Source organism: Hesperophylax consimilis, chromosome 5 (assembly GCF_061612785.1).
Source record: "Hesperophylax consimilis isolate HC1 chromosome 5, BYU_Hcon_1.0, whole genome shotgun sequence".
Taxonomy (NCBI): Eukaryota; Metazoa; Arthropoda; class Insecta; order Trichoptera; family Limnephilidae; genus Hesperophylax; species Hesperophylax consimilis.
In genome coordinates this window covers 35,440,294-35,467,079 of record NC_142840.1, presented here as the reverse complement: position 1 = coordinate 35,467,079, position 26,786 = coordinate 35,440,294, and the positions used below count along the sequence as shown (strand labels likewise).

At 34.7% G+C, this 26,786-nt stretch overlaps 3 protein-coding genes across 3 annotated transcripts; all 3 read left to right on the top strand.

Annotated features, from left to right (window-relative positions):
* Nucleotides 1–228: 228 nt before the first annotated feature.
* On the top strand, nucleotides 229–7,527 carry LOC149423846 (lysozyme-like). Its single transcript, XM_089632152.1, has 3 exons — nucleotides 229–358; nucleotides 1,358–1,513; nucleotides 7,308–7,527. The coding sequence occupies exons 1-3, from the start codon at nucleotides 229–231 to the stop codon at nucleotides 7,442–7,444; spliced, it is 423 nt and encodes a 140-aa protein (XP_089488278.1). The 3' UTR covers nucleotides 7,445–7,527.
* A 4,793-nt stretch (nucleotides 7,528–12,320) lies between these two features.
* LOC149423845 (lysozyme-like) lies at nucleotides 12,321–15,840 on the top strand. Its single transcript, XM_089632151.1, has 3 exons — nucleotides 12,321–12,525; nucleotides 14,645–14,797; nucleotides 15,342–15,840. The coding sequence occupies exons 1-3, from the start codon at nucleotides 12,393–12,395 to the stop codon at nucleotides 15,482–15,484; spliced, it is 429 nt and encodes a 142-aa protein (XP_089488277.1). The 5' UTR covers nucleotides 12,321–12,392; the 3' UTR covers nucleotides 15,485–15,840.
* An 8,780-nt stretch (nucleotides 15,841–24,620) lies between these two features.
* LOC149423844 (lysozyme-like) lies at nucleotides 24,621–26,384 on the top strand. Its single transcript, XM_089631905.1, has 3 exons — nucleotides 24,621–24,750; nucleotides 25,556–25,708; nucleotides 26,218–26,384. Exons 1-3 carry the CDS (start codon nucleotides 24,621–24,623, stop codon nucleotides 26,382–26,384), a joined length of 450 nt encoding a protein of 149 aa, XP_089488031.1.
* The last annotated feature ends 402 nt before the right edge of the window (nucleotides 26,385–26,786 follow it).

Genomic DNA, 26,786 nt, shown 5'->3' with positions numbered 1-26,786 from the left:
CAGTATCAAACTTTAACGGTCCACTCTATTGCATATGCCACCTCTTTGGGGATGGAATACAGTATCTCCGTTTTTTGATGTATCTTCTTATCACATTAATTGTTTTCTTAACCATTTAATCTGTTTAATCGATCACCTGTTTCAAAAATTAGAACAATAATAGATAAAGAGATTACTTTAAGGTGTATAAAATCGAAGTGAACCGAATCATTGCTCATTCGTTTAAGAATGAAGTACCTGATTGTTTTATTGTTGGCTGTTGCCGCCATCCACGGGGGTTCCGCAAGGATCATAGAAAGATGCGACTTGGCCCGTGAACTGCTATGGCAAGGGTTCCCCAGGGACGTCCTTGAACACTGTAAGTATCTATTTTTTTAGTTTAAAATCATCTTTGAAATATTCATCAGACTTTGTGCTTTGTCAGAAATTTGATTCTTTGGCAGCTTTGATGGTGTGTTGGTGGTTGCGATGCTTAATTATTGACGTCTGTGACACCGATAAACCTCCAAAACCATTTTTAACTATTTTATTAACCCTTTCTCTATACTTTCTTCTCCAATCTATATATATATGCAGAAAGTTTGCGTCGTTTTCATGCACTTGTCTTATTTGATTAGTTATATGTTGTTTAATACTATTGGGTTCAATATAAGCTCTGCTATACTAGTCCCAGCGAGAGCTCATATTGACTTCCTTGACGTTAGTCCTTTTTCTTCTCACACGTCTTGTTTAAAAACGATAAAGACAGAAGACACTAGAACTATGATGTTACGTGCAATCTCTCACTGGGACTACTATAGGACTACTGGAGCTACTGGGAATACTACACTCCATCATTGCACAAGCAACATCTTCGGCTTATAATGATGGCATTATGAATTTTTTTGTATTTCGTCAGTTAATCCCGGGAATTAAAAAAAACATCATGTTAGAATGTTAAATACAATACAAGCTCTTCACTCTGAAAACTGTCTGTAATCATTGATCTAACAAAACGTACGTTTAACATTCATTGAAAAACTCTGCGAAAATGTTATAGGAACATAAGAACTCTCCTTTCCTTTTTTTTGGAAAAAAACTAATTTTTATTAAGATTATTGTTGTTATTTCCACTGTTATTATTAAGTACTACAACATTGGATGCAGTAACCTAAGCTACGCAAATAAACCTTATGCTTAGGAGTTAATAAAGAATAGAAGAAAGCTATTACAATTTGGTTTTAAGCTGCTGACGGACACTCCGCGCCGACTTAATCGAATCGAGCCGATGGTCATACAGTTGACAGTCAACAGTTACAACAGGCAGGTCGTTAAAAGAAGAGGGAGTACATGTAATAAATTAATATTATCATTTTAGGGGTGTGCTTGGTCGAAGCAGAGAGCAGCGGAAACACGGGAGTGATCGGACCTGTAAATACCGACGGGTCCTACGACTGGGGACTATTCCAGATCAACGACAGATACTGGTGCAGGCCAGGAGAATATGGCGGAGATTGCAATACCCCATGCGAAAGTAAGACTTTATTTTCATTTTAATTTGGTGCTCTTTGAAACTTGTATGTTTGTATTTTAAAGGTAATGAATGTTGAATTTCCTAGGTAAAAATTATAATCAAATCTTATTTGAGGTTGTCTGTGCATGCGTTAGTTATTCCAGCGTGAAATCTGATTCACACTGTTTGAAACTTGTTTGCATTTAAGCGTCATTTTAAAATTGTCGTCAGATGTATGAAGAATTCATTCAAATGCTATAGCACAAACCATAGACAATATTTGGAAGACTATGTTATCTACCTATAATACAACATTTTACTATTTAAAAAATTGGAACTAATACTATTCTAATTTCTCTTTATAATCGAGAATTAAGACCTTTTCTGCTAGTAATCCAATAGAAATAGATTTTTTAATTATTGAAGACAATATTAGCGATTTCTAAACGAAAATCTGAAACAGAATAATCAGAAAAGGATACGGTCACATCTAAGACTCGAACCCCGGACCCTTGTCTTTCCGGGACATGGAACAACGGATTTTTTACACTAATGATTGCGTAGTCAGTGCATTATTAGCTTCACTGACTAAGAAAATGGGTAAATTTGATAGTCACTGGACAGTTATTTAAAGATGTAAGATATTATACTTTTCTGTATTAAATAAATTGAATTAATAAAATAATTTTAAAAATGCTATCAAAATACGTAATGATATTATTTACACACTTCGGAACAGAATTTAGACGGTACGTTCTCAAAACAAGTAAAATATTTATTTGCGCCTCTGAAAACCAGCTGCATTCCGGGTCCGGAATGAACAAGCCAAGTCTGATGATGTAGGAATTTGTAATGTGTATTAATCCATCGACAAATATTTTTTTAAATATTTTTAATTTGATATTTAAATGTCTTCATTAGTACTGCGTTCTCTTTCAAATAAATATATAATGTCGAAGATACTCTCAGCATCGTCCCGGTGGCGTATTTCCCTTTCCGTGTTCAGCATTTATTTATTTATTATTTATTTATTTATTAACGGACATCGTCCAAATTACAAAATAATAACACGAATAAAGTAAAATTAAAAATATATAATATAAGAAAATTAAGTGACAAGTCGAATCAAGTCAAGAATACGCCGTGGGTCAGGACCACGGGACACTCATAATATTCCGTCACTTGTTTAGCGACTGGCAAAAATCATTCAGACTTATCCCAAAAAAGTTAAGGTTTTGACTTGAGTTGACCAGTCTACACATTCTGGACAGTGATAAATACTATCCATAATTTGTCGAATGATGGTTGAGGAAGAGCAGTTCATTATTTCTGAGTCTTTGCGAGGGGATATTGAAGGAAATGAGTTGCAGTAGAGTAGGTGAATCAATAATACCATTTATAATTTTGAAGAAGCAAATGAGGTCATTTCTTTCCCGACGGACTTCCAAAGGAGAGAGATTTAGAGTTAGTTGAATTTCATCATATGAGTATTTGCCTTTTTCTAAACCTAGCCTTCTAGCAATCCCTCTTAAGAACCGATGTTGAACAGATTCAATGCGTCGAATGTGGACAGCATACAAAAGAGACCAAATAACACAAACATATTCAAGATGGGGGCGAACCAAGGAGCAGTAAAGAGTTCTAAGGGTATTTACGTTTTTGAAGTCCGAAGTGATTCTAGTGATGAAAACAAGTAGTTTGAGGGATTTATTAACGATTGCAGTTATGTGATCCCGAAAAGAAAGCTTGCTATCAAGAGAGACATCAAGGCCTTTAATAGATGTAACAGTTGCTAAGCAAATATTATTAAGTTTAAGCAAATATTATTATTATATTTTTTTTTACATGAGGCAGTAATGCTTTTAAACGCGTACGGGTTTGTTACTAATTCTCTTTCTCTAACTCTAAACTCTAGTACTGCCTCTTATTGAACACAGAAAGGGAAATACGTGTCTCAGTGATAGACTTCCATTCACAACCGAAACGCAACGATGATAATTTAAAAAAAAAACAATAATTTCAATAATTCTTATTATTTGGAATTCTACCATGTATACTTGTCAATATCAAAAAGAAGATATTTTCCGCAATGGTTATAATAGCCGTCATAAATAAACTAGTGATTCCCTACCTTAACCTTCCACATCAAAGTATCTACGAACAAAATGTAATGTATTATTATTTTATACGCCACTCTCGTCTTACATACATTTCATGATAGCGTATGAAACAATAATAAATCCGTATCTCCTTTGATGACTGAGCAAAATCTAATGTACTATTGTAGTAAGCATTTTCCGTTATTTTAAAGTGCATTATTATTACATTACATCATTACTATTTTGGTGTCCATCTTATCACTAAAATAATTCATTATATTATAAAATATTAATTGTTTATAATCCCATAAAGATGATTTGTTATTTTCTTTATCTGAACTCTTCGAATTCAATGTTATCTACGACAAACAATTGAAAATTTCTTAAATCTCCATTTGGTTTGTCTCGCTTAGGTCACAGCTTAACATGTCGGCTAAGTAGTTTTTTTTTATGTTGAAGGTTTTAATCGTATTAATTTGATGACCGTTAAATCAACGATCAGAGCCATTATGATATTTCTACATGTAAACGTTCCTCTCTTCTAGTTGATTCTTTATGCTTAACTTAACTAGGAGAGTTTAAAAAAATAATTTTCATATGGTGCTGACTCTCGATTTTATGGTCATCAAAATAAATGTGATGAAGATTGAAACACCTCAAAGATAATTTTTTTTATATCGCCTAGTACCAAGTAAAATTTTAGTAAGCCACTCTCTTCCAATTGATGCCCAATCAAAACTAGATTTTCAGCCGAAAGCAAAACCGAAACCAAATTTCCACTTCTGTTCTAGGTTCAGCCAAAACTGAAACTTATTTAAATGAGGTAAAAATCACTTTATATCCCGAACTTGAAAGAGTTCAATAAAATTAGTGTTTAATAAAATGGTTAATGTTTTTAAGACATTCTTAAAGTAAATTGGTTTACTCTCAGTGCTTTTTGGTTAAAAACCTACTAAATCATAAACAATTACATCAATACAAAATATGGATTACAGTTGTAAAGCAATCAGTCTTTTTTTTTATTTATATTTACTCCACACAGGAGGCCCTGAAGTAAATAATTTCCCTCAGGGCCTATGTCATCTTTGGGGATGCTGTGTGGAGGGTCTTTTTGTGGAGAGGAAGGAGTGAACATGGGTCTTGAAGAGTCCCATGTTGTAGGAGGGAGGAAACACAGAGGCCGGCAGTTCGTTCCACAGCCGAGCTGTTGAACTTAAGAACGAATCGTAGAAGCGACCCGTTCTCATGTGACAAGTGTCAACTGTGTACAAATGTTGGGCGCGCGTTAGGCGTGTATCCCGACTACGCACCGGTGCCGAAGGGATCAATGACGCTAGTTCCTCAGAGCATCTTCCATTGTAATACCGATAGAACAAGGACAGCATACCTACCTGACGCCTGTGCTCTAAAGATTGCAGTCCGTTTGTTAAGATTGGGGAATCTATCAAACGGACCGCCCGTTTCTGCACAGAGTCAAGGGTTTTTTTCAGGTATTTTGGGGCTCCAGACCAGAGATGGCTGCCAAATTCGATAGTAGGGCGCACTTGCGATTTGTACAGGGTGAGCAGTTGTGTACTATTAAAGTATCTGCGGCCCCTGTACAGTACGCCCAGCTTCTGAGAGGCCAACTTTACTCTAGCTTCGATGGAGCCCCCGTACCTGAGCTGGTCACTTATAGTTACACCAAGCATATCAATGGAAGGCCTGTTCGGAAGATTGCTTCCGTTGAAGGAGACTAGATTATCATTTGGATCCCTTTTAGACGTAATCAGACAGGATAGGGTCTTTGAAACATTAAATTCGACGAGATTATTTTTACCCCAGGAGGAAATACTCTCGAGATAACCGTCCATTCTCTGCTTCAAAGCCCTCCGAGCCGTTGGAGTTTGTGTGCCCTTTGGGGGCTTGTCAAACAAAAAGCTATCATGAACTGTACTGTCATCCGCGTAACAATGAATCGGTGCACATGTCAAAAGGTCATTGATGTGCAACAAAAACAAAGTTGGAGACAGAACCGATCCCTGTGGGACGCCAGCATTTATGGAGTGCGAGGAAGAGGTGAAACCGTCAGCAACCACCTGAATCGACCTATCCCTTAAAAAGTCAGCAATCCACGTACACAGGGATGCGGGAAGTCCGTAAGAATGCAATTTGTTGACAAGTCCTCGGTGCCAGACCCGGTCAAAGGCCTTGGATATGTCTAGTGCGACCGTTTGGGTCTCACCGTGACGTTCCAGGCACCGCCCCCAAACATGCGTCACATACGCGAGAAGATCACCGCACGAGCGGTTCCGCCGGAATCCGTATTGACGGTCGTTGATAATTTTGTTCTTCTCGAGGTATGTGAGCAGTTTGTCGTTGATCACACGTTCCATCACTTTGGACAGAACTGATGTGATCGCTATGGGGCGGTAGTTGGCCGGGTTGGAGCGGTCACCTTTCTTGGGAATAGGGTGAATTACCGCTTTTTTCCAACCAGAGGGCACAGTGCCACACTTCAGGGACATTTTGAAGAGCTTTGTCAAAACTGGAACTATTTCCGCAGCACACCTCTGCAATACCAGGGCAGGTATTCCATCAGGTCCACTAGCTTTGTTAACATCGAGCCCCCGTATGACGTGGAGTACATCCCGATGCCGGATCCTCAGCTTTTTCATATAGAAGCCGCAGTGAGGAACCGACGGCGGAACAGCACCCCCGTCGTCGAGGGTCGAGTTTTCCGCAAACATTTTCCCTAAAAGGTTTGCCTTTTCGGTGGCGGTGTTTGCTAGTGAGCCGTCAGGTCTGGTAAGAGGTGGCAAACTGGGTTTGCAAAAATTTCGACCTATTGAGCCCGCAAGCGACCAGAATGCTCTGCTGCCATGCGGGCAGGCAGCCAGCTTTTTGCTGATCTGCAGGTCGTGTTTGAATTTTGACCTATTGATGATTCTCTTGCATTCCTTTGCCGATTTGTTGTATGCTGATCTGCTTTCGGGCGTTCGAGATGTGTTGTAGGCTCGGTAAGCCGCGTTTTTTCGTCGAACTGCTTCGGAGCATTGTCGACTGAACCACGGCTTTGAGCCCACACCAGTTTCTTTAGTAGTCGATTGTATGAAGCCATCCATCGCCGAATTGATGACTTCACCAATCTCCTGGGCACATCTTGAAGGGTCCGAAGTCCGAAAACAAACAGCTGACCACGGAAAAGCATTGAAATGGGCCCGCATACCGAACCAATCTGCTGACCTATAGTGCCACACTTTTCTCCTCAGCCTCTCATTGGTTGGTCTGAGGCTAACGGGGATTGATGTCGTCACTAGGCAGTGGTCAGATGATCCCAGAGGCGCTGTGACGTCAATCTTATAACCGTGTGGCACAGTAGTTAAGAATAGGTCTAACAGATTGGAGCGGTGAGTCTGGACATCAGGAACCCTTGTAGGCTCCTGAACCAATTGCTCTAATCCGTAGCAAATGGCAAAGGATTCCGCCTGTCGGACAGCCGAGTCCGTTGGGCCTGAGAACTATATAGAACTAAGTCTATATGTTAGACATTAACAACACAATAACGCGGCTAGCGAAGTTTCCGCAAATTTTTGGCCCAAACCGAATACGCGGTCGAATCTCGTTTACTGGCCGAAATCTAAGACTAAACCGAAACTTCGGTCAGTCACTACCTGCAATACTATTGACCAGTAATCTGAACATTATCAATTAACTTATGTTTATCATTTTTTCAGGTCTGATTAGTGACGACATCGGTGTGGCTTCGAGTTGCGCCAAGCTGATTTTCAGTCGCATGGGCTTCTCTGCGTGGACGGGCTGGGTGGCCAGGTGCCAGGGTGGCCTTCCCGACCTGGGCCCTTGCGGAGTTTAAATTTACTCCAAATCAATTCTGTCCTTCTGATCTCTTCAACACACATTTAAATAACAATAAATAAATAAAAATCCCAATCAAAACCTTTTTTTAAATTTTTATTTTTCCATTAATTTCCCATTGGCTTTTAGGTAAATGTTTACAAAACATTTTATACAAATAAGTAACTATGTAAGTCGATGGTAGATGGACGGTAGGAGTATCATTAAAGGATAAAATTAAAAGCTCACGCATTCGTGGTAGCCTGGGTGTCACTGACATAAACAGTAAGCTAGAGGAACGACAGTTAAGATGGTATGGGCACATAAGACGGAGACCACCAGACCACACTGTGAAGCAGGCAATGTCTATAGAGCTTCAAAGACAGTCATCCAGAGGTAGACCAAAGAACTCCTGGATGACCCAATGCTCCAAAATCCTACAAAGAAACGGCCTAGATGAAAGCGACACTCAGAACCGAAGAAGCTATAACCTGAGAACGAGAAGAGCCGACCCCAACAGCCTACCTAGGCAATGAGTTGGGATAGTGCTAGGAAGAAGAAGAAGTAACTATGTAAGTCAAATAAAAAATTTCGAGGTAGGTACGGGTAGATAACCATTCATTGGATAACCAACATCTTCGCCGTAGGTCACCCCAAGTAGTTCGCTAAGTCGAGTAACTTAGCAGGGATGCCTGGATTCAATGGGTGAGGTTTGTCCTGGCTTGATGAAGAATGCGTCTGCCCACCTGCTGCATGGTGGGCCGGATCGGAGACGTCGGTTAAAGGAAAACATTTGCATGAACACCAACGCTTTGCACCAAAAAGGGAGGGATGGATTCATACTTCACTCCTGGACACAGTGATTCCCAGATTGCTACCACCCCTCATACCTCTTTTTTTCCCAAAAATTCCTCTCCTTCTTCCTTAAAAGTATAGTACATCATACAGCATCCCCAAAGACAACGTTGAGTGAGTTAATGAGTGAAGTTAATTTAAAATAAAAGTTAAAAATAAGACAACTTTCATCAAAAAATATATAAACAATCCTTATAGGATCAGAAGATTATTGAATATTATATATAAATTGCATATGTTATACATTATTTATTTTAATGTTGTTTAAACGAAGCAACGTAACTAGCATTAAATATATTAAAAGAACTATCTTAAATTTCAATACGATACTACTCTGTGCACATAAAATAAGTGCGAGAAGCAACTACATGAAATAGAGGAGGGATAGAGGATGTATTTATTGAAAATATACTTGTTCAAGTTTATACCGATTGAGGACCCTGGACAGTTGATGAAACTAAGTTCCAGTCTACCCATGACACTGAGTGAAGTTAAGCGGAATAGAAGATTGGTTTTATCCCAAAGAAATCAATATATTAAAAATAAACTAATTTTATTTCGGGTGATTTTCGGACATGTTTATGAATCTAAAGCTTAACCAAAAGAGTTGAGGCTAATCTTAATTGTCCGTCGCCGTAGGTCATCTAGATTCTAGAATCTATAGCAAAGGTGGGGAACCTACAAAACCTACAAGAAATCTTTCGGTGCAGCCTGCTGACCACAAAAACTTTATTTAAAACTTGCTTTCAGAACTTGAGAATGGTTTTCTTTCACAATGTTCAGATACATTTTTGAGACAATATTACAAATCCCGAAGAGAAAAAAAGAGAAATAAATAATTTCGTTGAAATGTACTGAAGTATGCACCTACGTAATATTAAAAAACAGTTCTTTAGTTCTTTTACGGTGTGCTGAAAATATCGGAATAAACCATTTTCATGTGATGGGTGTAGTTTTAATCAAAGTTGAGGACTCGCACAAAGATACAATGTTAAGTTAAAAGCAGTTTTGTCTTCCGTTTTCCAGTTTTGTGTTAAAATTCCAGTTGCGAATTCATCTACTTATACATTTCGAAAGAAACCGTTCGCATGTTTCGAGTGGAGTTTATATTCTAGTTTCACACCATATTCTGCAAAAATTCGTGAAAAACCAAGTGTTTGTGCCGTATGTAACGGTTATTTATGGACTCATCTGTATATAAAGCAGAATTACTTGTTTATACAAGGTTCGTTTAAACGCACCAAAAAAATAGTTTCGTGGACTAATCTGTAGACGAAACTCAAGGAAACCATTCTCGCGTTCCGAGTACATTTATAAATTTATAAATAAAATCGTACTTGGTAAAATGAGGTCATAATAATATATAGACGATTCCACTTCCTCATTCCTCCCCCGACATCAAAATCTAAGTGCGGCCGAGGGTATAGTACAAACTTCCCCCCTAAATGGCCCCTAACGACACTAATTTTCCCCACCGCTCTTCAAGAGTAATGAATTTGAAATTAAATATTACTAAAAAAAAAACGAATGTTCTAATATTCAGATCTATTAGAACATACGGATAATGATCTGCTTCTGGAATTTGGTAGATAATTAGCAAGCTGTAAGTATAAACTTTAATATAGAAATGCTTATAACTTTAACCAATCTTAAAAAAATCTTAGAAAAATAGCAAAGGATATCAGTGTTTTTGCACACATTTTTATGAAAAATTGTTTTTGTCGGCTTTAATAATTATTGCCGGCTTGCGGTTCGAACCGAGATGCCACAGCTATTCGCTTGAATTGGGAAGCGACGACGCATTAGCCCACTAGACCATGGCCCTCGTCGTCACTAAATTCACATCGTGGCATCATGTTAATTAAATAGTGGATAAGCAAAGATACACATTGCCATTCTGTTAAAATTTTGATAGTAAATTTATTTTACAGTATTTGGGAAAAGAAATTTATGTTTTTTTTATTATTATTTAGGTGTATAAGCAATTATACAACAAAAGTTAAATAAAATAAAAAAAAATTGATTATTTTATTAGCAATGAAGATAATATCTAGCAGTTTTCTTAACAGCAGAGTTCTGGCGGAATAAAAAAAGACACAATCAAGCACAGCTACCATCTTGACAGGATTGCCCGTAGCCGGAACAAACAAACAAATTGACACACAGACGAAATGCAAAGTAGTCGAGCAAAAATGAGTAAGAAACAGGTAGTGTCTATACTTTAGCAACGTGCATTTAAATGGTGAACGTCAATGGCATCATATGATAGATTCTGCAAGTTTGAATGATGATGATAACAATAATAATCATAAGTGGCTATCTTGACATCGTGTCTGGTTCCTACCCAGGCGTCTGAGGTTGAATAAATAGTCTTTCTAAGTCCTCCATCATGACACGAGCAACATTTCCGATAACCTAGATGATAGTAGGAGATTTTTATAACATTGTAAGGCTATTAGTTTCCCGGGAATGTTCATCATACTTTTTCACCAGAGCGCATGAGCGCTTTGGCGGGATAAAAAGGTACCACTGAACACGGCTACCATCTTCACAGGATAAATAGTACCCTGAACACTCAAACAAATTTACAGATAGATGAAATGCAAAGTGGTCGTGTTTTGATAGCTTATGGAATATTTGCAGCCTGCGAGTTTCTTGTGCATGAAATATGGGCAGTGGAATGGGATGTAATTCTGAGAGGATGCCACCAGAATAATGAAAGTCCTACCTATGTTCTTGGTGTCCTCTCTGTGCCAACACGAAAAAACTAAACGGTTTTTTTTTTTTTTTTTTTTACAAACTCCACACAGGAGGCCCTGAAGAAAATAATTTCCCTCAGGGCCTATGTCATCTTTGGGGATGCTGTGTGAAGGGTTTTTTTGTGGAGAGGAAGGAGTGAACATGGGTCTTGAAGAATCCCATGTTGTAGGAGAGAGGAAACACAGAGGCCGGCAGTTCGTTCCACAGCCGAGCTGTTGAACTTAAGGACGAATCGTAGAAGCGACCCGTTCTCATGTGACAAATGTCAACCGTGTACAAATGTTGGGCGCGCGTTTGGCGTGTATCCCGACTACGCACCGGTGCCGAAGTGATCAATGACGCTAGTTCCTCAGAGCATCTTCCATTGTAATACCGATAGAACAAGGACAGCATACCTACCTAACGCCTGTGCTCTAAAGATTGCAGTCCGTTTGTTAAGATTGGGAAATCTATCAAACGGACCGCCCGTTTCTGCACAGAGTCAAGGATTTTTTTTCAGGTATTTAGGGGCTCCGGACCAGAGATGGCTTCCAAATTCGACAGTAGGGCGCACTTAGACGGTGAATTGCAAATAGCCCGGAATCGCAACCTATCAACCTGTGATCGCTGCAGAAATGGTACTGAAGGTACTTACCGCCTCCTGGTGACAAAGGTTATAAGGCGGGAAGGTGAACTATTAAAGAAAACAATCAGCTAAATGCCAGTGAATGTCGAAATGAAACAGGACTTCGCTTTCATCAGTCGAATATTACTTGTATTAGTTTTATGGTTCTTAATCACATAATTTATAATATAAACAACTATTTGCAGAAGTATAATGCTAGTCGCAAACGAGAGCCATAAATGCTGTAATATTATATTGTGAAAGAGGCCGAGAACACATGTATTATAAGAGCATAGCACTAGCATAATGTGGTTAAAACTTTTTTTTTAAATGACTCATAATGTCAATCCACAAAGTAGTTGCTTTATTATTTAGCAATATAATATAGGAAGGCTTGCATTTTTCTACGAAAAATCTTTATCATTAGTTGGTACTATAAAATAGATATTATGCATCCGTTGCAATTGTCTCTTTCCGATCAATAAGTAGAATTAGCGGTATAAGCCGTAATCTTATCGAAGTTGAAAAATAATTTCCTGTTTGTTCATCTATTTTATTTTTCTGCAGAACTGTTTACTTACCCAAAGGTCCTCTACATTACTTTGATAACAAGATTGTGATTGACTATAAATACGAAAAAATATTTTTTTTGTACTAAGTCAATTCCATCCACTCACAACGCACTACATTTATAATAATATTAAACCTGCTTATTGCAATAGAAAAAATTGTAAAAAATAACACAATAATGAAGTTCCTCGTGGCTGTGTTCCTAGCTGTGGTAAGCCTCCAGTTGGTTTCAGGAAAAATATTCACAAGATGCGAGTTGGCAGAGGAACTATTAAAGAAGCAAAAATTTGACCGGAGTTCTATCGAAAATTGTAAGTCATTTTTTTTTACTGCCTAACTTCTTTGATTTTGATTTTAACTTTAATAAAGTATAATTTCTATCTAAACACGCTTATTTCGGTTGTTGGTCTGTCTGTGAGTGATTGTTACTCTGGTTTCAATGAACTCTCGATCAAATGATTCGTTTTATTTTATTTTATGAATAATCCGTTGTCTCGCTTTAAAATGCAATGAACTTACTGCAACACATAATACATTTACCAAACAAATTATTAATTACTTATAAATAACTACAATAACGTAATGTACATACTCCTCTTCCAACTAAAAGCTAACGTTTCCATGAAAGATTATTATTTAAATGGCATAATATTTACAAACCCAATGTAATTCCTATTTTATACATACTTTCCTTATTTCTTAAATTGAAAAAAAATTTTTTTTTTTCAAAATTTGTACAGATGTGTCAAGAATTCAGACAAGCGGTAATGTACATACCTAGATTTTAATGTGTTTTTACAAGAAAAATTTTTTAACACTTTATTTGTCATAAGTAACTCTTCATTTATTTTAAATATTTTTGGGTTAATCCATTTTTACCATTTTCAAGGAAGTGTTATTAAATAACTGACTAGATTTACTTTTTCACTGGCTTGCGCTGATTATAAATAAAAGTTTCACCCAATTTGAACCTATTCAAAGCATTTTTATTGACACTCATTAAACGTTTGGTACCTACCTACCTACATAAAAATTGAAAACTCTGTGAAAAATAAAACTGACCGGATTTTGGTAAGTTTTTAGATTTTCACGGCCAAAAGCATTTTTGTTGTTTTTTTTGGGGTGTTATGCCGTGTTGCGCTAACTCCTTCTTTAGCCGACGTTTCGGACAGCGTTGCAGTGTCCATCATCAGGGCAGATTCGGTAATCTACCGGAATCTAGCGCAACACGGCATAGCACCCCAAAAACAAACAACAAAAATGGCCGGATTTTGATTTTTATTGCAAATCGAACAACCCAGTTTTGCTAATTTATTTATTGAATAACGCCCTTTATGGGGGCTTTTTCAAATGAATGGTAAAAAATTTACAGTACACATTTTTCACGGAGCTAAACCGCCTCCATAACATTTTTTTCCCTATTTCTAAGTGTAATTTGACTCGCTATGATTATTTCCCTCCATATGTATTCTGGACAATGAGTAATGCATATGGTAGTTAGTCCCAGAATTTCTGCACTGAAATAAATAACTACTTTTGATATTATGTAGTAGAATACGAAAACTTATCAATACAAGCAATTCTGGACCATCAAATGCATCATTTAGAATTTTATATAGAAATACCAAGTTAGTGAAAATCTTTCTGTCCAACAATTGAAGCGTATTCATTTAATTTAAAGTTCTACAAAATTTTTGGAATACCCGTTTTAAAACATAGAAAACTTGAGAATTCATTTTATATTCTTGCAAAAGCTTGCACATGAATATTGTAATGTTGGTTCCAGATGAGAGATTTGTATCAAAGTTGACTTCATTTACAAGTAATATTATTGAAATTTCTAGTAAATCTACTTGTAAATCCCAAAATTTGTTTATTTATTTTCGGGAAATCTACAGTTTACATTTATTTCAGTTTGTACATAAGTATTATATAGCCAAAATAAAACCAATCATGGAATTCCTCCTTGTGACTTTACCTCTATTAAGACAGGATAATAAGGAATAAGTAAAATAAATTTGTAAGAAAGGAATATGAATTCAAAAATTTATACAAAATCAAAAGATTATATAAAATGAAAAATTTACAAAACAAAAAAATTATCAATACATTACATCAATAGAAATACAAACAATAGGGACATAACATTATTCACAAACCATCAGAGAAATATTATTTTATGAACCTCTTGTATTTGGTAAGTTCACAACTGAAAATATCCACCTTGGATAATATGCTTTTGTAATTATTGCGTAGTCTGTTCTGACAAGAATTCTGCTTAGAGTTCGTTTTGTAAGCCGTTGAGTCTGTTTGTTGATTATCAATACTATTATATACAATTTTACTTCGTAATAATCGTGTAGTGCTAATAATTTTCTAAAAAATATAACCTTTAATGACGTGCTAATGTGGTATTTTTTTTTTAAATAGGGGTTTGTTTAATCGAGGCACACAGTGGAAGAGATACTTCTAAGAAAATGATGGAGATTGGAGGAAGCATTCAGTGGGGATTGTATCAAATAAACGACCAGTTTTGGTGCAAGCGAGGAGCAGTCGGAGGAGATTGCAACGTGGCATGTGAAAGTAAAAAACAAATATTACCTATTTTTCAATACCCTTCATGACATATTTTTCGCCAGATTTTTTTTACATTACCTTGGCTTAGAGCTAAAATATTTTATCTACATAAAAATTCAGAAAACTGAAATTTAAGCTTTGCAAACCATTGAAAATTATATTTTGTGGCACATAAAAAAGTTTTTAGTATTATATGTCTTATAGAAGTACAATATTATATCGTAAATATAAAACCAAAAGTTGAGTAGATACATAAAATAGATAAAAACATTGCCCGGTTGATTTACAATATTTTTATATCTTTGGGAAGGTAGGTTTAGGAGAAGCAGTATTTGAACCCAAAAAATTCAGACTATCTTTGGGATATTTCATACTTTAATTCATCTCCCCTCCACTAAAAATTGGAGATACAGTATTTTAGTTCTAAGACATAATTATCTCCACACCGGAGGCCCTGAGGAAAATGTTTGTTGTTACAAAAAAAATGTTAAATAAGCAATTGTTTATTAAATTTTTATATCAAAATAATTGATTATGATTGTGTTTCCAGACTTGCTGACAGACGATATAACGCAATCATCGATTTGCGCCCAGAAGATCTTCCGGATTCACGGCTTCCAGGGCTGGTATGGCTGGAGAAACTACTGTTATAACAGCGACAGACTACCAGACTTAAGCGAATGCAATCTTTAAAATTACAAATATTAATTTACTGCTACTTTATACTAACGTTACTTACTGTAATTTTAATGTAGAAAATCATTTTGATACACAAAAAAAATATTTAAAAAAAAATAAAAAATTATTTACGGATACAACAACATCAATAATGCCATTTTTTGTAATATTAGCACTATAAAGTCACGAGCCGCCACTAGTTAATGATAAGTATTGCTTTGTTGGCAGTCCTGATGCGTCACGTGGGAGATTATAACGAATGTGCGGGGTGTCAATAAACGTCATAGGTCTGAGTCAACAGTCTTTTATCTTTAATAATCCCCGATATAATAGTTAAGACAAACAAAGAGAAAAGCAAACAGGCGATCAAACATCCCCTTTTAATTTAATTTTAATTACCTTTTACTTTACTTCTAAGAAAATAAATGTTTAATAGGAAATTATGAGCTTTTTTAATGCAAATTAAACTGCGGACTTGGGTTATGGATAAAATAACAGTTTTGGCTTCACCTGCAGAAGGAAACCACTCTCGTATTTGAAGTGCAGTTTTAAAAATTAAATCAAACCAACTAACTAACTAACCATCACGCCGTTTCCCCGCAGGGGTAGGCAGAGAGGACGGACCGCCAAACAACTTGGTCTTGGCACACACTTCTTGCCTCATTCACATTCATACATCGTCTCATACATACTCTTATAATATTCTGACTCTTGACATGGCCCGACTCGCAGACCATGTGCTGCAAAATCAAAAGAAACCATGTTTGTCTTCTGAGGGTGGTTTTATTAAAGCTGGAAACTTGCACAGGAATTAACTATAGAGTTAAAATCAGTTTTGTGTTGAGAATATAACCATAAAAATCCAGTTGTCGATTCATGTGCTTAAACAATTTGAAGGAAAACATTATCGTATTTGAAGTGCAGTTAGGAAGATGCAGAAGGTGTGCTGCAAAAATCGGAATAAATCATTTTTATATGATGGATGTAGTTTTAATCAAAGTTGGGGACTCGCACAAAGATTCAATATTAAGTTGAAAGCACTTTTGTCTTCCGATTCCATAGTACAGTCTGCAACCTGGCAGGCAACGGACGCGTGTAACTGTACGTTAGTCGCACTAACACGTTGAGACCCGAATACAAAACAGGATAAATAAAACGTTGCGATGGAGGAAGAAGTTGATCCGCATGACTACATATCCAAAGCTAAGAAAGAAATTGCTGAAATGACCGCATTATTCGATGAATCAAGAATCACAAAAGAAACAAAAATAGAAATCTCGAAAAAAATTAGCTCTATTATGGAAAATATTTCGCATATGGCGATAGACCTAGCAAAACTGAAAGAAAAAAATACAATGCTGAAGGAAATGCTAAAAACGAAAAATGAAAGAGTAACGTACGCGTCAGCAGTAAAAACCAACTATCACCAAGAAGAGATTGAAGAAAAAAACTTTCCAATTATAATAACATCATTAAATACGAACCAAAATCAAGACCAACTTAAGGAAACAATACAAAATAAAATTAAAATATCTGCTCTGGGCATCGGAGTAAACAGCATGAAAAAAATAACTAACAACAGATTAATTATAACTTGCCCTAAAAAAGAAGATGCAACCAAACTGAAAAATGAAATAAACAAAATATCAAAAAAAGACATTACGGCAGAAGAAATACAAAGAAAAAAACCGTGTGTAATATTCAAAGGAATACAAACAAATTACACAAAAGAAGAATTTTTAACAGACTTAAGTCTCCAAAATGATGACATTAAAATAATGACAGATCAAAATCCTGATATATTTCAGGTGAAAGCTATCACCGACAACAAAAGAAATAAGTCCCACAATATAATTGTCGAAACAAATGGAAACATGAGAGATTACCTTATAAGAAAAAAACGTGTCAACTTAGGATTCTTGAGGATATATGTTGAAGACTGCTACCCTTTAACGCAATGCTACCATTGTCTAAGATTTGGCCATACTGCACATAAATGCCTAGATAAAATAAAGGATCCAAGATGTATGCACTGCGCCGGAGCTCACCAATACCGGGAATGCAAATCTCTGGACTGCCCCCCCAAATGTGCCAACTGCTGGGATTCTAATCAAAAGAAACAAAAAAATTTCCCTACGGATCACCTACCAAATAGTATAGCATGTAAGTTTAGAAATTATATGTTAAAAGTTGCCAAACAAAAAATTGATTACAATGCAGAATAAATTAACTATTTTAATTAAAATCAATAATTTAAATATTCAGCCTGACGGCACAGTGTTAAACAAGCCATTTACAAATCATGAGTCACTGCCGATTGCTTATCAGCGGCAGCACTCTTATTTTAAATATATTCAGACGACAATAAACAAAAATAATAATAGAGGTGTTGCAGTACTCATTCTGAAGAAATTCATTATTGTTAATATTTTAGATTACCCAATATTTCTTACAAACTGCATTCAAATTGAAATAAATATAAAAATGACATATGTAAACCTACCTTTCAATCATTACTCAAATAAATACTTAGGTATAGTAACCAGAGAGGTTGTAATAAATTATCATATTAATAGCACAGAATTTGAACTAATTATTTTATAAAACATTGCTTTAAGTAATTATCTAGAAGAAGATAATGAAGTAGATTTTTTAAGAACTAACGATCTACAACAGTGGATAAATATTAAAAAAAGTGATGTAGGGGAATTAATTTGTATTCATGTAAATATCAGATCATTATGTAAGAATTGGGATGTTTTGCATGTTTATTTAAGAAATTGTTGGGAGCGTATAGATATTTTAATGATTAGCGAAACAAATATACAAGCTGACCAAATTAATATGTATGAGATTCCGGGCTATTCAAATTACAACTATTGTCGTAATAATAAATCAGGTGGGGGCATATCGCTATATATAAGAAACAGTATGGTATTTAAACAATCACCACTAGAATCAAATTATTTTGAAAATGTTTTTGGTGTAATTACTCTTCCAAATAAACAAAGTTTGAGTATATTAGCGATATATCGACCACCGAATCTTAACAAACTATCTTTTATCAGGGAAATTGAATCTATTCTGACGGATTTCATAGGCCTTCGAGACAATGTTTTGTTCTTTGGGGACACTAATATAAACTTGATGAATTTTAATGATCCTGTAGTAAACTCATATGAAAATATTCTTGCAAGCAATTATTTGATCAAATGCATAGACGGTGTGACGCGTGAAGCAATTGTTAGCGGGCGCATAACACAATCATGCATAGATCATATATACGTTAGGTACAGTAACGGGCTTAAACAAATGGACTCGCTATCAGCGTGTGTATGCGAGATTTCCATAGCAGATCACTATATGACAGCCGTTAATATTAAATATGATGTGCAAAAATAACCATTAAAAAACATGAAAAAGATAACAATTTTGTCCCAAAAACATATTGATAATCACATCCGAGAAATACATTGGAATTCTTTACTCAATGAACAAGAAAGTACCTTTTTGTATCATCAAATTAAAAATAATTTCATTAATTTATATGAAAAAAGCACTGTGTCATTTTTTGAAAAACCAACCAAAAGACCACATGCGATCAAAAAATGGATAACTACAGATATTTTAGAGTTAATAAAAAAAAGGGATTTATTGTTTCGAAGATGGAAAAATTCTCCTTGTAATAAAACTTATGAAAATGAATACAGGTACATGCGAAATAATGTCAACAAATTAATTACTAAAAGAAAAAATTGTTATTTTAAAGATAAATTCAAACGTAGTTTCAATAATACTAAGCAAACATGGGATGAAATAAATAAATTGTTGGGAAGAAAAACTAAAAGTAATTGTGATGAAGTCATCTCACGATATGTGTTAAAGGAACAGACGGTGGAAAATGTAACAAACCAATATGTAAATTATTTCTCAGATAGTATAAGCCAAATGTTACACAGATGTGATTTTAAGGCATCCAATGTTAATCAAATAGAATTACCTCACAGTATGTATTTACCAAAGGCAACTCTCACTGAGATAAAAAATATTGTTAAGAAAATGAAAAATTCAAAATCCTTGGGAATGGACAACATAAGAATGTACGACATAAAAAGACATATAGATATTTTAGGACCTATTATAACGCACTTAGTTAATAGACTTATTATAGAAGCTGAATTGCCAAATGATCTTAAATGTGCTATTATTAGACCTATATACAAAGGAGGAAAGCACTCAGAAATAGGAAACTATCGACCTATCAGTATAATGCCTGCACTTGAAAAAATTTTTGAAAAATATATTTCCTTAAAATTAAATAAATACCTAGAAAAATTTGACATTATAGACCAAAAACAATATGGCTTTCAAAAGAAAAAAAGCACAGAGCATTTATTACAGGATTTTTCAAATTATATTAATAATGAATTAAACCATAAAAGACATGTTTTAGTACTATTTATAGATAACTCCAAAGCGTTTGATACAATTGACCCACAAAAATTATTAAAAATCTTAGAAGCAATTGGAATTAGAGGTAACCTACTTAATTTGTTTAAAAATTATTTATCTAATAGACATATATGTGTAAAAATATTAGAAAAAATGAGTGGGAGAAAAAAAATCTGTGCTGGAGTCCCGCAGGGGTCGATTTTGGGTCCAACCCTTTATATTATATTTGTATCAATAATGAAAAAATTATTTAAATATGTAAGACACTTTGTATATGCTGACGACACTGCTCTTGTCATATCTGATGAACAATTATCCATTGCGATTAAATATATGCAACATGACTTTACGTCCCTGATAAAATGGTCACATGACGCAGGTCTAATCATTAATACCAAGAAAACTAAATTGATGCACATACGGTCTCCACATGCTTCATTTCAGATCATGCCTAAAATAATTTCACATAACTTTATATGTATTCATCAAAACATTCTACAGCCATGTATGTGTGAAAGTATTGAACTGGTAAATGAATACGTTTATTTGGGGGTGACTGTTGATTGTCATTTCAAGTGGGATTCACAAATAAACAAAACTTGCAAGCGGCTGAGAGCGATAGTGGGTAGGATATACAAACTAAAATGTTTCGTTCCGGTGAATATTTTAAAAATTATTTACCTATCACTCGCAGAATCAACTTTACGGTATGGTTTAACTACTTGGGGTCACTCTTGTAAAACTAATTTAAACCACCTGCAATCAGTACAAAATTCTATGGTGAAGTTATTAGCTCAAAAACATATTTTTTCACAGAGACGAAACATTTCATTGTTGTATCGAAATTTAACAATATTACCGGTGCAGGCCTTATTATGGTACAAAATATTGATCCAACATATATCTGAGTCTGATTATAAAAGGAAAGTGCAACATGAATATAATACAAGGTTTACAAAGAATGACGGAATGCTTGTTCCAAAATATAATAATAAATACGGACGGCGAACCCTAGAATTTAACGTGCCAAAAATGCTTAACATGTTACCCATTAATATAAAAAATTGCGATTCCACAAATAGATTGAGATATATGCTGAAACAATGGTTACTAAATAGAGATAGTTTATATTAATTTAGTTGTGTTAATTGTATGGTTATAGTAATAATATTATGTGTGTATGTATGTAATTGATCATTAACATCCTGTTGACAAACTGCTTTATTGAAGTTTAACGGGATTGAAACTTGAAAACCAATAAAAAAAAAAAATAAAAAAAAATAAAATGTGTTTAAATTCCAGTCGAGAATTCATATGCTGACACGTATCGAAGTAAACAGTTTGCATGTTCCGAGTGGAGTTTTAATCCTAGTTTCATATTTTTACTAAGTATACACTGATATCCAGATAATGAAAAAGATAATAAGTATTTTATTTAATTTAGAAATGTTTGTAACTTCAAATAATCTGATAAAAATCTTTGAAAAATACTGTCAGTTTTTTTGCACCCACTTTTTATCTGTTTTTATGAACAGTTGCTATTTTCTTCTTTTAAAATTGTAAATTCACTTCGTGGCATCATGTTAATTAAATAGTGGTTAAACAAATAATAATAATATTTGGATGATTTGTATTTGTGCAAAATCACCTCAAGGATACTTTTTACCATTCGGTTAACATTTAGATAGTAGTTTAATTTTTTTTTTATTGTAATTGAAAATAGAAAAAGGAACATGAGTTATTTTTTTCTTTAGATGTATAAAAAATTGTACACACAAAAGTAATATTTAAAAAAATATATTAGATTATTGTAAGAACATTAAAAATAATATCAGACGAAATGCAAAGTGGTCGAACAAAAATGAGTAATTTGTCGGAAGAATCTATAATTTCGCAACGTGCATTGATATGGTGTTCGTCAATGGCATCATGTAATAGATTCAGCAAGTTTGGATGATGATGATAATAATAATAATCATCAGTGGCTGTGTTAAAATCGCCTCCGGTTCCTACCCAGGCGTCGTCAGTTGAATTACTAGTCCATTTAAGTCCTCCATCACGACACAGGCAACATTACCGCTAACTGAGATGGTAGTAGGTGATTTTTAAAACATAGGTAGTTTCTTTGAATGTTCACCATGCTTTGAAAATAAAAACTGCTCACAACACAGGATTTCCTAGCGAGACAGGCACAATAATAACGTATTTTTTAAAGATAAACAATTAAATAATAAAATATATTATCTAAGCTTAAAACAAAGTCACAAACATTGTTCAACGCTACACCGGACAATCGGACTTTAACCATAGATCTTATACAATTAGAGATGCTATTACGTACCTACTTCTTGTTCCACTATTTCACTATTAGAACGCTGTAAAAAAATTTCGGCTACCTAACAGATCTCCTATTGGATGTATTTCAAGTACGTACCTTCATTTAAAAATCATATATTACATTAAAAAATCGATATTTATAATCATAAATGGAACACATTAATAACAATTTTAAACTTTTTTTACTCACTCGGAGGGAGAAAGGAAAATAATTTTTCTTATGGCCTATGTCATCTTTGATATTGCTGTATGGAGGGTCTTTTTAAGGAACGAAAAGAGAATAAATTATAGGTAGGAAAGGGTATGAGGGGTCAAAATTATGCCTCAACCATTCTCTCTGAATTCCCGAACCGACCTACCACGCAGACGGCGCGTTCGCAGCCAAAACCTAGACAAACCTTACCCCATGAATCCGGGCACCCCTGCTAAGTCACCAAACGAAGTGACCTATGGCACAGATGTTGGTTATCCAATAAATGGTTACTGGGGCGGCGGTATCCTCACTATTTGAACCCGTACTCGACTTAAATATATTTTTCATGTCCAAAATTAAAAGTACTTCATAATGCTGCCGTCAAAAGCAAGTCAGGAAATATTTAAAAATATATTCTTTCCGGTAAGTTTTTAGATTTTCACGGCCAAAAGCATTTTTGTTGTTTGTTTTTGGTGTGTTATGCCGTGTTGCGCTAACTCCTTCTTTAGCCGACGTTTCGGACAGCGTTGCAGTGTCCATCATCAGGGCAGATCCGGTAGATTACCGAATCTGCCCTGATGATGGACACTGCAACGCTGTCCGAAACGTCGGCTAAAGAAGGAGTTAGCGCAACACGGCATAACACCCCAAAAACAAACAACATAAATGACCGGATTTTGATTTTTATTGCAAATCGAACAACCCAGTTTTGCTAATTTATTTATTGATTAACGCCCTTTATGGGGGCTTTTTCAAATGAATGGTAAAAAATTTACAGTACACATTTTTCACGTAGCTAAACCGCCTCCATAACATTTTTTTCCCTATTTCTAAGTGTAATTTGACTCGCTATGATTATTTCCCTCCATATGTATTCTGGACAATGAGTAATGCATATGGTAGTTAGTCCCAGAATTTCTGCACTGAAATAAATAACTACTTTTGATATTATGTAGTAGAATACGAAAACTTATCAATACAAGCAATTCTGGACCATCAAATGACCATCAAGATCCGGATCTTCGGATCTACCGGATCTGCCTTGATGATGGACACTGCAACGCTGTCCGAAACGTCGGCTAAAGAAGGAGTTAGCGCAACACGGCATAACACCCCAAAAACAAACAACAAAAATATATTCTTTCCTATCAAAAATTGTTACCATTTAAATTAATCTTTTGAATCTTATATATCATTTATTTTCCATGAGTAAAAGTTTCCTTTTTAAATACATACATAATATTATGCATTATCATTTATTACATAATCTTGAAAATGTACAAAATACCTCTTCCGCTAATACCACATTTACTGTACATAATATGTTTTCCTTTATGACTGCAACTCTACAGCTCTTACACGTGTAACTTTATTAATTAATTACTTCCGACCACAAGGAAACGCTTTAAAATAGTATCCAGTAAAAAAAATCTAATAGAAGTAAAACCTATGTGCATGTTTTACTCTTATGATTTGTTCCAAATATTTTCATAAAGGAAACTAAATAATTATTTTTATAAACCTTTCAAGCCTCGGATGGCATAAAAATGAAGTGACACTGTTCTTATCAATTTCTTGTACAAAAGGAACGTGTTTTTTTAATTTTGAATTCTTTCAAATTTATGGACATTTCGAGTCAAAATGTTTCAGCGATTTTTATTTTAACATTTTCATGTTTGGTGTTAGAATTGACGGAAAATTTTATTTAGTATACCGAAGTAATTTTTTTTTACGACAAATTCAAAAATTTGAAATATACAACGCATCTAGAATACCTTAGATTACCTAAGTATTCCAAAATTCTTCATTAGGACTTGTAGGTACAAATATTTAAAAGCCTTAAAAAAGGGTTAAGTAAAGTAAATCGGGGTAAGTGCACACATAATGAAAAAGCATCTAAACATTCTATCTTCCGCGATTCTCAAAAAGTTTGGGAATCTCTGATTCATTTTAGTACCTATCGAAAAAAAAAATTATTTGTTATTTTATATGATTCAATAATGGTGTTTAAATTAGGTGCATTTCCGGATGTCAGATTCATATCTAATAATTTATGGTAAATTATTTTATAATGGTAAGAATGTTGGTTTTATTTTCTGCGGTTTTGTCGTTATAAGACTTGTAAGAAATGAGAGCCAGTAACAGTTTTACCTGTTACTTCGTCCAAGAATGGAGTTCCTGATAATTGTACTATTGGGCGTTGCTGCCATCCAGGGGGGGGATGCGAGGCAATTCAGCAGGGGAGAGTTGGCGCACGAATTGCTGAGACAAGGCTTCCCCAGGAACAGCCTTCCAAATTGTAAGTAAAAAGGCCGTTTACATTATGTTAGAAAACCAGGAACAACTCAACTTTGTACGTTTTCATTCTACTCTGTGATTTGTTAGTTACGCACTTACCTAATTATTATCAACTATGACTTCGTATAGATTTTGGAAACTGATCATTATTTTTTTAACTCCATCGAACCGTTTTCGGACAATCTCGTCCATCTTCAGATTGGTACATTTTTGCTTAAATCTATGGAATTTATGCTTAGATACTAGCATTATTATCTATTTATTTGATTGTTAAAATTTAGTTCTGTTGCACTTGCTAATAATAATAAATTGAAAACATATTCTGTTTCAAAGAAATAAAAATATTTATACAGCCAATTCAAATTGAACTTTGAATATGAACGTTACCAGCTCCGCATTGTTTGTTAGTTACTCTTCTAGAATCGTCTGTACATTCGTTTACTCTCATTTATTGTATTTTTTTATTAACAAGTTTCTTTCTTCGGTGTAACTGTAGTTGAAAAAAAAATTTCCTAATTTTGAGAGAAAATAATCACTTTGTATGGCCAAAATCACACTAAATGCGAGAAAACCAAAATAAATAATTATCATTAAAATATATACCTAATTTTCATATATATGAAGTAAGCTATAGAAATAACTCAAAAAGCAACTATGAAAACAAATTAAAAAAACAATACAAACAAGGACCGATAAAATAGAGACGTTTTTTTCACTAGCAATCAGCATTGACTCTTTAAGTTTTTGATTCTGTATGTTTGTATTTTTTACGCAGAGCGCATCCAATATATATATTATAATTTAAGGGGTATGTCTGGTCGAAGCTGAGAGTATGAGGAATACAAATGCCAGGAGACGAACAACCGAGGGTTTCACCGTTTGGGGACTATTCCAGATCAACGACGGATTCTGGTGCAAGCCCGGAAGACGCGCCGGAGGTTGCAAAATGATGTGCGAAGGTAATAAATTTTGGTGGTTATAACACATACACATGCGGATATATACGAAAAATACATAAAATTTTACAACATAACAGTAGTTAATAATACTAAATAAATGTCGGTCCGACCCGATATGTATTTGGCTCAGTTGTTACCATAGTTGATTCCAGTCTCTGTGGAAAAAATGATTCAATCCTCAGTCAAACAAAAAAAAGTTTTGGAGTTCACTGCCGTTAAGATCCATTTCCTGGGGAGTGTTGTGCGATTTTCAGTCAATCAAACAAAAAATTATTTTAAATACATTATTAGATCTGTTAATAAAAATGAATATATTTTGGTAAAAAAAATATTTTTCAATGATTGATTTTTTTTTATTGTTTTTATAGTTTATTTATTTTTTATTTAAGTAACCCAAAAGAAATAAATAATAGTAATAGTTTGAAGAGTATTGTTTCAATATCAAAATCGTGATGAACGGTGAAGAAGTATAATATGCTTTAAAAACCCATTTTTTGATGTGTTCACAGACCTGATGACGGACGACATCACAGCCGCCGCAAGATGCGCGAAGCACATTTTCAAAAAACCCGCTCCTTATGGGGGGTTTGCTCCTTGGGAAGGGTGGAGGGATAAATGCCAGAACGGCCTTCCCGACCTGAGTGAGTTTGGTCTTCCGAACTCTTGCAGGGGATAATTATTAGTACCTATATAATATTACTTAAAAAATCTTAAATAACTATTCATATTTTTTGATATTACATGTTTACTTATATAAGTGGCACTCACTTTAGCATTTTTTTATATTTAGAAAAAGCTCTTAAAAGATAAACCGATAGTGTTGTATTGTACATGCGGTGTACTACTAACTCTCTTCTTAATTTGTAATAACACCTGATTACGAGTAAGTTTACTATCGTGAGGTATTTACAATGAATATAAAGTACGATGTCCGTTCGATAGGAAGTTCCAGGTTAATCTGTCTCGTAACCATTTGGATATGGCCAACATGTTGTCTCTGTCATTTAGAATTACTACTGCCACCTATGGAGTCATATTAAAACTACATAAACTAAATATCCTAATTTTAACCTGGACA

Coding starts and splice junctions, on each gene's coding strand:
- LOC149423846 (XM_089632152.1), top strand. CDS start 229: ATGAAGTACCTGATTGTTTTATTGTTGGCTGTTGCCGCCATCCACGGG. Junction 359..1,357: donor CAGGGACGTCCTTGAACACT/GTAAGTATCTAT, acceptor TTATCATTTTAG/GGGTGTGCTTGGTCGAAGCA. Junction 1,514..7,307: donor TTGCAATACCCCATGCGAAA/GTAAGACTTTAT, acceptor TCATTTTTTCAG/GTCTGATTAGTGACGACATC.
- LOC149423845 (XM_089632151.1), top strand. CDS start 12,393: ATGAAGTTCCTCGTGGCTGTGTTCCTAGCTGTGGTAAGCCTCCAGTTG. Junction 12,526..14,644: donor CCGGAGTTCTATCGAAAATT/GTAAGTCATTTT, acceptor TTTTTTAAATAG/GGGTTTGTTTAATCGAGGCA. Junction 14,798..15,341: donor TTGCAACGTGGCATGTGAAA/GTAAAAAACAAA, acceptor TTGTGTTTCCAG/ACTTGCTGACAGACGATATA.
- LOC149423844 (XM_089631905.1), top strand. CDS start 24,621: ATGGAGTTCCTGATAATTGTACTATTGGGCGTTGCTGCCATCCAGGGG. Junction 24,751..25,555: donor CAGGAACAGCCTTCCAAATT/GTAAGTAAAAAG, acceptor TTATAATTTAAG/GGGTATGTCTGGTCGAAGCT. Junction 25,709..26,217: donor TTGCAAAATGATGTGCGAAG/GTAATAAATTTT, acceptor ATGTGTTCACAG/ACCTGATGACGGACGACATC.